Source organism: Lepeophtheirus salmonis, chromosome 3, assembly GCF_016086655.4.
Source record: "Lepeophtheirus salmonis chromosome 3, UVic_Lsal_1.4, whole genome shotgun sequence".
Lineage (NCBI taxonomy): Eukaryota > Metazoa > Arthropoda > Copepoda > Siphonostomatoida > Caligidae > Lepeophtheirus > Lepeophtheirus salmonis.
In genome coordinates this window covers 4,983,576-4,997,607 of record NC_052133.2, presented here as the reverse complement: position 1 = coordinate 4,997,607, position 14,032 = coordinate 4,983,576, and the positions used below count along the sequence as shown (strand labels likewise).

The 14,032-nt window shown below is 31.6% G+C and overlaps 1 protein-coding gene and 1 long non-coding RNA gene across 2 annotated transcripts; one reads left to right on the top strand and one right to left on the bottom strand.

Annotated features, from left to right (window-relative positions):
• Positions 1-4,710: 4,710 nt before the first annotated feature.
• On the bottom strand, positions 4,711-7,272 carry LOC121115439 (uncharacterized). The gene is made up of 3 exons (XM_040709633.2): positions 5,787-7,272; positions 5,474-5,714; positions 4,711-5,416 (listed from the first exon to the last, which is right to left on the bottom strand). Exons 1-3 carry the CDS (start codon positions 5,790-5,792, stop codon positions 5,124-5,126), a joined length of 540 nt encoding a protein of 179 aa, XP_040565567.1. The 5' UTR covers positions 5,793-7,272; the 3' UTR covers positions 4,711-5,123.
• Positions 7,273-7,464: 192 nt separating this feature from the next.
• On the top strand, positions 7,465-8,437 carry LOC139904893 (uncharacterized). The gene is made up of 2 exons (XR_011779153.1): positions 7,465-7,564; positions 7,922-8,437. It is a non-coding gene; the product is annotated as an uncharacterized lncRNA (long non-coding RNA).
• The last annotated feature ends 5,595 nt before the right edge of the window (positions 8,438-14,032 follow it).

Genomic DNA, 14,032 nt, shown 5'->3' with positions numbered 1-14,032 from the left:
ATTAATATAATCAATTTCAGTTGGTGAGGCATGTTCTTAACCAACTAATCCCTTTCTTTTTTGTTATTCTCACAGCGTGAATACTTATACATTATTCTTTAAAAATAATTTTCACGGCAAGAGGTCTTTATCTTTTATGATCAGTGTTACCAAATAACCAATTTTTATCAGGTTCAGTTAACCTTAAAAACCGTGGCTCCTGATTACTTTATCACTTTTTTGAATTAATTTAAATTATAGTACTTATAACAACGGATACGTTTATCATACTGTCGCAATATTAAAAAAAAAGTATTCCAGCTTGTTTTTATATTATCGCCATACAAATGTAGTCGTATGCATGCATAACAAGAGCACTGTTTCTGTTTGCTTCTGTTATTGGTCTCTTATGTATGTATATCATAAATATAATTCATGTGCATTTTCAGTATACCCATGTTAAGATTTGAATTAAACAATTCACTGGTAGGTTGAAATGAATTTTGTTTGTTTTTATTAGTGAGCACTGTAAAGACAAAAGTACTCATCCCAACATATTACTTTTTTTTTCTTAAACTCTTATTATTATTCCTTCATTCTTGAGGACAGAACACGTCATTTGAATTGATATACGCATTGAGTAGCTACGCGTGAGCGTGCTCATGAAAAAGAGAGAGATTACCACAGATTATTTTTTGGGAGTTATCTCCTTCATTATTGATGCAAAATTTGTCTATTAGCCGTCGCCTAATTACTCTGGGCAATGCCGGGTCAAAGTAAAAATATCGAGGATCAAGCTTCTGTCCAGATAATATGTTTTTTCGCTGGATCGTAATTGGTAGGAAAAAACTTTTCGGGGAAGCTTTTTCAAATTTTTGGTCTCAGTGAAAAAAAAAATCAAAATCCGAAATTTTTTATGTTCCGAAAATGAGATCGTTGATCACTTTGGGTCGTGATGATACATAAATGTAGAAAACCCATTCTAGGATCGAAATATATTATTTTTTAGAAATTATTTGGTGCTTTTGGTCTAAAGTTGAGTATAAAGATTTATTCTTCAATTAATAATTTAGATATATGTGTATTAAGAACAAAAAAGCTGCATTAAAATTAATTTTTTTGAGCATTTCTATATTTTTGTAAAAGTTCTGGATCACACCAAATCTCAAATAGTCATATCTTCTGAACCTGTGTCTCAATTTCAACTAAATAAGTATTTCTGAAAAGTAAAAATAAGTTTTATTATGTACACATTTTTGGGACTAGGTCCTTATATTATGACAACGTAGAGCCACTTTTATCTTATTTCATTTTTTTAGCTCTGGATGTCACCTACAGTAAATATTGTATGTACTTTTTATACTTGGGGGAAATACAGTTCATTACATAAAAATTAAATTGCCCTTTTTTTTATTAATATGATAAAATAAATGTTTGTCTTTAGTCAACAAAAAAACTTCTTAAAAATTGCTTATTAGATTTTAAGATGTCAAAAAACGTTAGTTAAGGTTTTATTTTTCATAACAAAGTCTACCGAGTGGTCCATTACAATCTAAACACTTTGAATTTTAAGCTTCAAAAATAGTAAATTTATTAATTAACGATAGAATTTTAACAAAATTAATACTATAAATAGATGTGCGTCTCAGGTCTGCAGAGTCGATAAATAAAATGTCCGACTCCAACTCCAGTATCTTGAATGTCACCGACTCCAACACACATTATTATTTGTTTTGTGCCCAATAAAAGTACTATTGAGTCATTTGAGTCTATATACTTTACATATAGATTTAATTTATGTCTATAGTTAGTTATTAGTTGTATGTAGTAAATAATTGTTCTATGTATAAACAAAATATTTGGAATATAAGATATCTAACTGGATGACCAAAATAGGAAATGGATTAAAATCTATCTATTGCAAATACGTTAATAAGTTTCGGAAAATAATTTATGTACTCGTAACCGAGGAACGACAATACACACAACATCTCACTGCAATGTTAAACTTGGTTTTTATAATTTTTTGCAAAAAAAAATTATAAAAATAAAACTCTTGAAATGGAAAAAAAAATTAAAGTTAAATTTCTTAGAAAAAAATAGCAAAAATTAAATTTCCAATATTAAATTTTTTTTTTTAAATTAAATTTTTTCAAAATCTTTTTCAAAAATCCTTAGATATTCTTAAAAAATTAATTGTTTTTGGAAAAAAATCTTCAGGTATTAAAAAAAAAATTAAGAAAAAAAATTGAAAAATTAAATTAAATTTAATATATGAAATTTTTTGAAAAAAAAATTCTAGTAAAAAACAACTGTTCGTTAATTTGGGGGAAGCTACAGCCACCCCAGCACACCTCTTGCAGAATCCCCTTTGCGAGGGAGAAAAATTTAATTATATTATTTTAAATTTCGGGTTGTATATTATCCCAGTTCACTAACAGAGGGTGGACTCATTCATAAATTTTATCAAGAGCGTACATACCATGAAGGAAGGAATGTGATGTGTGACCAAGTGAAAAACCTTTTAAAAAAAAAAAAAAATACTTCATCTTTCATCACACCTTGGGGGCGTTGTTTAAAAATCATATTTGGGGTCGTTTCCTCTGAACTATGAAAATTACTCATGATCCCTTGTTAAATAATTACTGTTTTTTTAAAAGAACTATATATTATTTGGTGAAGTAACTCAAAAATAATCTCGAATAAATCCTAAGAAAATTGAAAATGTGGCCTGTCAACAAGCAAGGTAGAATTATTTTTCTAAAAATTGAGTGTGGATTACTTTTATATTCTTCGACAAATTATCGTCAATTTCTAAAAATAAATTATCTTTTGCAAATTACACTTGATTTAACCAAAATTGTTGGTTACAATAAAATAATGATGAATTGATAGATTTTATTTGAAAGGGGCCATAAAGGCCCAATAGAAGTCTTTTAAATCAAATAAAGGTTCCAAACTATAGCTAAAATTATTGGGTATCTTAATTAATCCCACTAAATTTGAATACAAAGGCAAAATGGACTCAAATATGTATATGAGTAGTGGCCTATATGTATTAATATATATTATTTAAAACAAAAAATTGAGACTTTCTTCTTTTCTTGATTTTTGTTGTAGATTGTTTTGATGTTGATGGATCACAAATGTAACCTATATTTTTTTACTTCATATAGCCTAATATATCGAAGACATATTTCAGTTAATGATAGGCTTTGTGTTAAAATGTATAAGCATAGTTGAGGTACACAAGAGATTTAACTATAGTTTATTGCTTTAATTTAATTTATAGGGCTTAATTTGACCCTAATATGCCCTTTGGAATAAATTATATCAATTTTTTACTATTTCGTCGTAATGAGGATTTTTTGAACTTTAAATCCTATTTGCAACACTTCCAAATGATTAAACAAAACAATTTGTTGAAAGACGATAATAAATTATGAAAAATTGTTTTTGTGTTGACAGATTACATATTATGTTAGAACAGGGCTTCACAAACGGTGAGCCACACCATATGAAAGGAACGTCCCATTTTATAATTGGAAGATGGGACAATAAAATAGTAGGAGGGGGGTCTGAAAAATTTCCGACTTCAGCGTGAAGATAACAGCATTGGTAAATATAAGCTAGTCACATCTATCTAGCATCTTTTGACAGTTACTCACCAAAGTTTCACCCATTTTGGACGTGCAGTTGTTATGTAACAGTTGTTTGAGTCAAAATTGACAAATCGAGTATCGAGCTGTCATTAAATATTTGTTTATGAAATTGTAAAGTCTAAATAGATTCAAACCATGTCAGACATAAAAAGGTTTGTGTTAAAATTTGAGGTGTCTAAATCAATCCAACTTGGAGTAATTGACCCAAAAACAAAAGTGTCTCGTGTACAATTATTTTAGATGGATAAACCCTCAGTACTATTCGGACGGAAGGGTTACAGAGATGGGAGCATCACTGAGAGAAGTATGTAGAGTTACATGGATATTTTGTTGACAAATAAGTAAAAAAATACAGAAAAAATGAGTTGTATCTTTGATAGGTGGGAAACTTTTCAGACTACGGTCATATACTAGTATATGTATTTTATTGAGTGTGTCACAAATTATTATAGTCTCCCTTGAAATTTTTGTCTATGGGTTCCTATGGAAGAAACATAAAACAACTCTAGGGAGGAAAGAGAAAAAGGGAAAGGGGGGGGGAATTGAGAAAGAGTGTATTGCAGAGGCTCAAACAGATTAAATATTTCTCCGTTTCATTAGTCCATTTTTGAAAAAGTTCTGTTCAGGATCTCGTATGCTAATTTATTTCGGTTCATTAGCTCACTTTTTTAAAGGAAAACGAGGAACTTGTGGATAATTTTTGCCCCAATTTATGTAGTTAGGTATGAAAAAAAAATCTCGTGAAATATTCATATTGCGGGACCTCAGATTATTTCACTAAATCATCAATTTAGTGACGTATGAATATCTTCTGATCTCAATGTTCCCCGCTAAGATAATCATTTTAACTTTTTTTTGGATCCAGAATAAATATATTATTTCAAAAATTAAATATTTTTTGATTGTCCTAGTCCTGTAGATGTTTATGAATCATCTTTAAAAATACCAGTTGAACACCCTAGAAAAGCAGATCAAAATGAGAATGGTTGGTCCGTTTGACACTATATATTTGTGTTTTAGAATCGTAGGTCCTATTTCAATCATAGAATGGAATAATGACAAAGTGATATTGAGTAAAGGGATGTTTTATTCACGAGAATGATGTAATCAGATTATAAAGCAGATTTCCATAGAAAATGGTTTATACTGACATATGTACATAATAATACCTATATATGTAGATACACTTTGTAAAAAATGCAATGCATAATTACATCTAAATGATATATGTGAAATATTATATTTACATTATACATGGAGTGTAAAAATAGGTTTTGTAATTTAAAAAAAATATGAGGTAGATAGTTTGACAATAGGATAATGAATAAGAAATTTGAAAAATAGAATGTAGTTTTTGTGTAGCTCAAGAGTATATGTATATGATGCATTGAATATTTAATGCCCATCGAAGGAATACTTTAAGGCATCATTTTTTTTTACTAACATGAGTGACCCAAAAGAAAAAGTTCGTTTCTCCCTTATTTACCATTGAGCTGGAGCGTTCCAGACAGCGGCAGGAGCAGAGGCAACATTATCTTGAGTCCATGCAGGCTCTTCTCTCCATTCACCAACACTTTGAACAACGCTGGGCTCATGGGATACAAAGGCAGGAGTTCCTTCAAAATTGGAAGAGGAATAACCCGTATTGTAACCAGAAGAGGCTGATGGGCCAGATAATCCCCCATTAAATCCAGCAGTGAGACCAAGGTTGTTTCCTCCAGCACCAGCAGTAAAGCTGAGTCCCCCAGGACGGTTAATCAAATTCCAAAGAGCATCTGAAATGGAGGAATAAATATTAGCAAATCAACGTTGCGTTGTATAAAGGAACTTACATTTGCCAAGACCAAGGACGATCAATGGCTTGACAGCAGAGGCCACGGCCAGAGCAGAAGTAGCTGCAGCACCAGCAGATCCAATGACATTGGTTGCAGCACTAGCAAGAGGCTTGACTGAGGAGCCGAGTACAGCTCCAGCAGTGGTGATGAGACCAAGAGTACGTTCTTCCCGGTTGCTTGGAGCGGCTTGAAGGAGTGCGGCTAATGAGAGGAGAGAAACAACGGCAAGAGTTGATACCTGAAATGAGGAACAAGTATGAATGATCATTGATGTGACATTAAGTACATATGTAAAAGAGTCAAACTCTACCTTCATATTGATGATTTTTAAGTAGGGTTGACGTTTGTGGATTCTTCTTAACTGGAATGGTTGAAGAGGTGAACTGATGGTATTCAAGTCAAGAATGGGTCCTTATATACCCTGAAAAAACTAGCGCTGGGGATTTTTAAGGTAAAAACAAGAAGAAGGAAAAGAAAAGGACCTCAATATATTCATACCTTTCTTTATACCCACCCCCGCCTCTATTGTCGTATGTAAAGAGCCTGCAATAAAGTACTCAAAAATGCAAGAAAAATAATAAGAATTTATCTGTCTTTCTTTTTTTTTCCTTACTCTCATCTCTCAATGTTTTGCAAAATATTTCCATTTGAGTACATAGTAACTGATATTTTCCTGCCTTCAGTCCCTCATAAATAGATAAGAAATGCTTTGAATATACTATACATATATTTGTGCTATAATTATACGTCCATTTCTGTCACATTCTTAAGCTTTTCCCTTGACAAAAGAAAATATTTAGGTATACCTAAATACTTTGTTTACAAGGGAAAAATAAAGCATTCAAGATGGTTTTAGTTAAAAATCAGCCATCCAGATATTTCATAATATATAATTTACTTCTTATTAGTTAAGCATACGGTGTGCGTGGCCTAAAACTGTACAAATCTTAGTGCATGAATATTTGATAATATATCTCTAGAAAAATAGGAGATAGAAACTCGAAATTTTATTTAATACATCATCATATAAATAACCTCCTAACGGATCCTAAAGACCGAACAAGTCTTTTTGATCTAGGTCTAATCCATTTTGTCCCAGGCTGCAATGATGGACGCCTTTGGATCACTCACAATACTCCATATGCTGTAATCCAATGGATTCAGATCTGGTGATGATGGAGATACATGGATCCGGGCCCAAAATCATATAGATTACACTCAAGCCAAACTGTCAACTTTAATTCTTAAAGTTGACTCAGATGCCTCTGTTTGGACTGATGATCAAAGACTTGACTCGTACATATGGAATAATAAGTACTTTTTACCAACTATCGTCTTTTTTTTTTCTTTTTTTGAAAAAAAGGTTATTAAAAGAGTTCTGAATTTTATTTATTTACAAGAAAAACAAAACAACGAGGGCTTGAAATTTAGAAAAGGGCCCGCACATTTATCTTTGTTCTCGACTCCACTCGTGGTTAATTTTGAGCAAACACCAGTAGTCAACTTTATTCTAGAGGTGTACATACATCTACATACAATAATACATATCCTAACTTTTGTTTTGATTTGTCATTTTATTATTTGCATTTTTTTTTTTTTTTTTGAGGACGTTGACTCCTATCTTTTCTTCATAATCACTCATGACTAGTGTTGTGACAGTCCTTTTTTATATGGTTTATAAGGTCTTTCGGACGTTCAGTACTAGATCTGATTAAAATCTCAAGAATAAATCAACTGGAGTGACGTCATCAAGGACCGAACTTTATAATTTTTAGGACTGAACTGGACGGGACTGCAGTCTTCAGTTCAAAACAAGGATCAACACAACACTACTCTGACTTTATATTCATAAATCATTATATTATGCAAGTTGCAACTTCAATCAGGAGATTGCACAAGCTATAATTTGTTCGTCTCATATTACGCCTTTTTTTAGTTACATCATAGGTCATTTTAATTACCGAGTATATGTACATTGACGTTATCATTTCATTTTGATCTACTAAAATCTCTTTTTTATTAATTAATTATATACTAGTGGGAGTACCTAGCATTGTTCAGAGTTATTAGGTGTCGACAAAAAGTCAGGTAATCTTTACATTAATAATAAATATATGTACTCCACTTTTCTTTTCTTTTTTAATATGACGTGCTGAGCTTCAGCTATTAACACAAATTTCTACATTCTTATTTTTATAGATCATGTAGTCACACAGTTCTAAGATATTAAACACTCACTCAAAAATGAGGCTTCGACATTCAGTCAGAGAAACTTGCTTAATTAATATAAAATTACAAGTAACCAGGGAATGTTTATTAATTAGTAATGTTTATCACAAAAGTAAAACATTACAGCCGTAATATACCGACCATTCATGGAATATTAAATTATTGCATTAACCTCATCACAGTTACTTTATTAAAGAATATTCATCTAATTTTTAGTTGCTATGGTTATAATTTGTAGAGTTGGAGTCTTGAGTTCGATACTTAAGACTTGATTTGGACTTGCATCCATATTTTGAAGACTTCCTACTCCACTTGATTACACAATCAAAAGACTTGAGAGATGACTTGGACTCAAAAATCATTTCCTGCCGAGTTCTTGTCCTCCAAACTTGCGTCAACATTGTGGTGGTGGACTTGGAAAGCCTTAACTCTCCTAAAAAGTTTAAATTCATGGCACACGTTTAAATTAACATACGCTTAATGAAGAAAAAAGTAATTTAAAATTTAATTTCTACCTAAACGGATTATACATAATCGAATACTATGAATGAGAAAAAGTTCATTAAAGAAATTATGAGTCTGTCAAATGCAAAAACTCTTTTTAGCCAATCTCAACAAATTGTCATTTACATAAATACAAGATCTCCAGATGTCAAAACCCTAATAATTACATATGTTTAATAACTATTAATATTTGTATAAGTAAATAATAATGATAATAATTTCACTGCTACCCTCATTACTCATTCCAAAAATTAACGAATTGTTTGAAAGGAAAAGTTTTCATCTCAAATCCTGAACTTATTTCACATTGATCAAATAATGACCCTAAGGCTCACAGAGCCCTGCAGTTATTTTTTGGATAGAAATAAAGAGCTGTGTTTGTTGTATAATTCCATTGAAATTTTATTTTGATGAATAAGTTCATTATTCTAAACACAGGTTCATTCATAAGTGGGACTGAAGGTGGATAAGCAGAGGTGGAAGAACGCCCCTATATTGCAAATTTAATTAGAGTTATAAGTCTTTGGTAGATCTTGGAACTTGAACTCGCAATATGGACTGGAATGCAATTTGTGGCGTTTTTTTCAATTCATACTCAACCCAGATTCGATCAGGACTCGTAGTCAAAAGAAACTGACGAACAACAGTTTATACCAAGGGTGGGCCCTGTTCAGGTTCAGCAGTTCTATCGGTCCCGGCCTTGTTTCTTTAATCTCAACGGTTTTGGTCTCGGTACTGCTTTATCGGTATTGGTTCTTTTATACAGGCTCAGTTTGGTAACAGGCACTTAAACCAAGGTGGGTCGCTATAAAATTTGAGCCCATAAAATGATATTAGATACAAACCTGTGTGTATGCCCCAAGTTCCAGCAGGCGCCCCGAAAACTGAGGTTGCTTTAGAAAAGTGGGGCTGTTAAGGGAGGCTAGGGAGGGGGGGGCAGGAAGATGTAAATCGAGGATTACTTACATTCTATACATACATAGTACATTTGTTTCACATATAAGGGGCCACGGCTAAAAATGTTTTAGTATAGGAGGACCTTGGTATAGTAAAATTTGGGAAATCCTGGCTTAAAAAATATTATAGGGGCCCTACAAGCATAGTAGCGGACCTGGATCCATAATCTATCCCAACCCTTCCCTCTTTTATTTACACCGTCTAGGACCTAAACCACTTTTCCAGATGCCTAAGAAGCCCTTAGCTATTTGGAACTCAGATACAACAGTATAACCTTGGCGATGTAAAAAAATCATTGGAAAATACTGCAATTGCACAAAAAAAAAAAAAAAAAAAAAAAAAAAAAAAAAATCAGATAATTGACTTATTGATTAAGACCAATTTATTTATTATAATAATGTATATTGTATTTTCTTCATGAATTCTGTATTGGAACAAAAGTACAAGCACCGAGACCGATAGGCGATATATTGCAGTCTCGTTTTAACTTTATCGGTTCCAGTTCAAGCTGCTGAAGAACCGGAACTGCTAGAACCGTTAGACCGATAAAGGCACAACCTTTGTTCATACTTTTGAACCCATTTTTAAATAGTAATAATAAAAAAACTAAGAAATCTGCTTAAGATTTTGCTTGCTGAGTAAATTATCAGATTCAATAATTTTTTAGTTTTGGGGATATAATTTGAGTTGATACAAATATGTATTTTTTTCACGTAAAAACCATAGGATATGGCATAGGCTAATTTCCTTAAGGTTTTACATGAATCCAATCGCTAAGACACTCAAGTTTGACTCGTATTAAGGGTACGACACTCGAGAAAGATTTGGACTTGATTCATACTCGTAAGAAGTGACAGTGAAAACTTCTAGTCTTTGGTTTCGAGTCTCAAGTCCATAATGATATATTTATGATTTAAGTTTTAAAGGATTCTCTCCATTACAATTTAAATTGATTAAAAGAAAGCAAATGAGTTTTCAACCATAAAATACTTTGAAAAGTATGTATATTCAAAGTCTCGGGACCTTGATTTTGTAGTCAAGTCAACTCCTTCAATATGTTCATCGAGTCTAGTTCTATCCTTCAAATTTATTTGAGCTCATTCCAAGTCCATAATTAAAATATAAGATCTATCAGGAGTGTTATAGGATAACATTTTTTAATTTTAATATTTGAATTTTTTTTCCAAATTTTTTTTTTTGTGAACAGCTGTGGTTTTTTTGATTTTTTTTGGAAAAAAATCACAAAAAATAAAATTTTTGAAAAAAAAATTAAAATCCGTAGGTATTCACAAAAAATTAAATTTGTTGGAAAAAAAAATTCAAAAAATCCTACCAATAAACATTAAAAAAAATGTTACGGACAAAAACTTCAATTATTAAATTTCTTGGAAAAAATTTCAAAAATCCACAATTGTTCAGAAAAAATTTCCAAAATCCATAGCTATTCAAAGAAAATTCAAAAATCAGAGCTGTTCAGAAAAAATTCAAAAATACACAGCTTTACAAAAAAATTCAAGTATTACATTTTGCGCATAATTTTTCACAAATAACTTTTTTTTAAATCTTTCGTTTTTTTTTTTTTTTTTAATTTGGTAAAAAAAAATTTCCCCAATTTTCACATAATTTTTTATCCTGACAAAAAAAAATTATAATAAAAAGCAAATAACCCTTAATTTGGGGGGGGCTACAGCTCCTCCAGTCCATCCCCTGCGGACGCCCCCATATGTTACTGATAATTTGAATTCAGTGTGATCAAGCTTTCGAGTCCATATCGAGTCTCATGTCCCAGTTCCGTACTTTTGAAAAAATTATTATGTGGCGTAGCCACCAGTGATTAAGTCCCTGGTTATAAATATTTACTCGACCCAAATTTTCAAAGTTATCAAATGTGAAAATAGTTTCAAAATGATATCACATTGGATTAATGAGACTGGAGAGGAGGATGTTAATGACCTCATTTTAATCGTATTTTTTTTAGCGCGTGAATGGAGTTCTTTCTAACTCCCTCTCTGGAAGTAGGACTACGTACAATACAAACTATAAGATCTGTGACTGGGACAAGTAAACATTCTTAAATATTGTTTTGTAGAAAAAAAAAAATTCCTTCCCTCAGGGCAAAAACGATTGAAAAATAATGTTATTGAACTTCATTTAAGGGTGTTTCTCTCTGAGAGACCAGTGAGGTTTAATCTCCCTAATGATGATATTAATTAAGATCAATGTTTTTTTCTCTCTCTCTCTAATTTCCATTCGAATTGTCCTGGTAAAGGGCTTGCGAAAAGGGTGGTGGACTCGGATGTTATCTTTTTTTTTTAAACGAATGTTTATTTGTTATTTATCTATTTATTTGTTGATGGGGGTAGAACCTGCCTTCCTTAGTTGAATGATCAAAAAATGACTTTAGTGACTATCATTCTCTTTCTTTCAAAATTGAAAAACCACAAGGGTGGAATTTGTATCTATCTATAAAGAAATTGATCGATGAGCTTCGTTCCATTTTTCATTTTTATAATTGTACTTATAGGAATGGGATATTAACACTTAATGGGCTGAGTATTATTCCCAATTGTATCCATATTTCACAATATACTATTGGACGATCCCATTTCCGTGTATATATATATGTTAGCGGCAAAGTATGAAAATCCGGCATTATGTATAATACCTAGGTAATTTATATAATGGCTGATGGTCACAGGCAAACTATATAATAAACGACATTTTATACATTACCTAGCTATTATATATAATGCCGGGGTCACATGTCGGCAAAGTATATATAACATATACGTTACAGACTGTAAATAAAAATACAATGTCAAGTATAGTGCATAGGTACTTGTGCATTGTGCTCTTTAACTTATTTCCTTTAATCAACAGCATATTTTGATTACATAGTCATAGAGCTGGCATGAACTAAAGCATTTGAATTGGGCAAAGGGGGATTACTTTCAAATATAATAATAATTGCCCCAAACCTTAAGATCTAAATATATTCGAAGATGCAAGAATGGAGGTTTACCTCACAAATTGAAGTTTTTATATGGGCAATCCAGGTGATTCAGGCATGAATCTGCTTTATATCCTTATAAGTTATTACTTATAAGGATAACTTTAGATGATGACATAAAAATGAAGTAATATTTGATGAGTATCATTGTGATAGTAGTGTATCATTTTCCATCACTAGAAATTACGCATAAAGTATAAGTAAAGGTTTCTTGTGTTTTGGTGTATTAAAAATAATACAAATGCACCAGATAATTGAAATAGTATTTGGGGGTACGAGTGCGGATAACACAAATCCCCCAGCCCCGTTTTTCTACAATAAATTGTCTAAAGTAAGAGCCAACGTTGCTAAAAATAGTGTTTCTCTTTCCGAAACTAGATACCAAATGTTAATTGATGAAGTGAAAAATGCGAAGGCAATCATTAAGAAGACAACAAAAGTACATATATAGGCTTCTTAAACATTAAGACGTAATGATAGTCGGGAATAAGACCAAATTAATGTATCCTTTGACAGAAAATTCGAATAATATTCTGTTTTATATCTCAGACATTGAGTTATTTGTCATTCTGTAAACGATCCATTCGGCTATCGGTCATTGTGTAAGAGACAGAATGTTGAAAGAAGTTGCTGTCTCAAAAATATAAGAACATTACACGCTATGATGTTGAACTATTTCTTTGACTATCTGAGGCCTGGCAAAAGAAACAAAAGGTGCCAAAGGTTTTGGCAAGGATTTGGCAAATGTATGTACAACACAAAATGCCAAAATAATAAGTACCTTTCTGTAAAAAAAAGTTAATTGCAATTGAGAATGTCATTCTAGTCTTTCTTGCTGCAATAAGTAATATGTATACCTAAGTCAGTATCTCCGAATGTAACAAGATTTTTTAATCGAAAGATGTATGTGAGTGTAACATCAGAGTCTCAGAATAGTTTTTCGAGAATAATATAATAACTAGTGCCATTCCAGCTGTTCCATTTTCAGTCTCAGTTTTGCTGTCATTTTTTTCTGAATATAATTTTTATTTTTAAGGTTTATTATTTCAAATGCCCCATTCGGTATAAATTTTTATAATCCCATTTTGTCGACACTTTGCCTAACCAGTTACAAGGTATTCTATGTAATACCTAGGAAAAGTATAAAAAAAAACATTATTTATTATATAGTTTGCCTGACACCTTCAGGCATTATCTGTATTACCTATGTATTCTAAATGATGCCTAATTATACATATTCCCAGTAACATCTATTTTTTTTTTTCATTACATATATATCTTTTCTATTGGTGGTAATCACAAACTGATTTTGGGATTAGTTTGAGGCTTTTCATATTATTTTTGGCAAGGCACAGGATTTTTGTTTTAAATGGGATATTTGGGTCGAAGTTTGTCATTTTTACCTTCCCAAACCTATGTTTATTTTTCTATTTTTTAATATTCAGTTTATCAGTATAAACCAATGCATCTTGTTTTTTAATCATTTAAGAGGTCTAAAATGTGTTTATTCATTTTCAGGTTCCTTGTTTTATCAAACATAACGTAGCAAAATTTAATCTTAGTTGAAGTAATACCCATTGAACAAAAAGGAGATACATCATCTTTGATAAAACATGAAAACTGCAAATCATTGAGCTCGTACATACATACAGGGTGGTGATTTTAAATCTGGAAAATTTAAGGATAAGGTATATTACAATTAATTACCCCAAATTAATTCAGCAATTTTTATGCGCTTACTTAGTTACAGGGATCTATAGTGAGGTTGAAGCCGGCTCAGGTTCAGCTGTCCTTTGGGCCCTGGTCTCGGTTCTTTCATTTCAACGGTTTTATTGTTGGTCTCGGTCCTTTTTTTT

What these genes read in the sequence shown, in the direction of transcription:
- LOC121115439 (XM_040709633.2), bottom strand. An exon ending in CGTCCTTGGTCTTGGCAAAT is followed by an intron (nt 5,417 to 5,473) that starts GTAAGTTCCTTT and finishes CCTCCATTTCAG; the next exon opens with ATGCTCTTTGGAATTTGATT.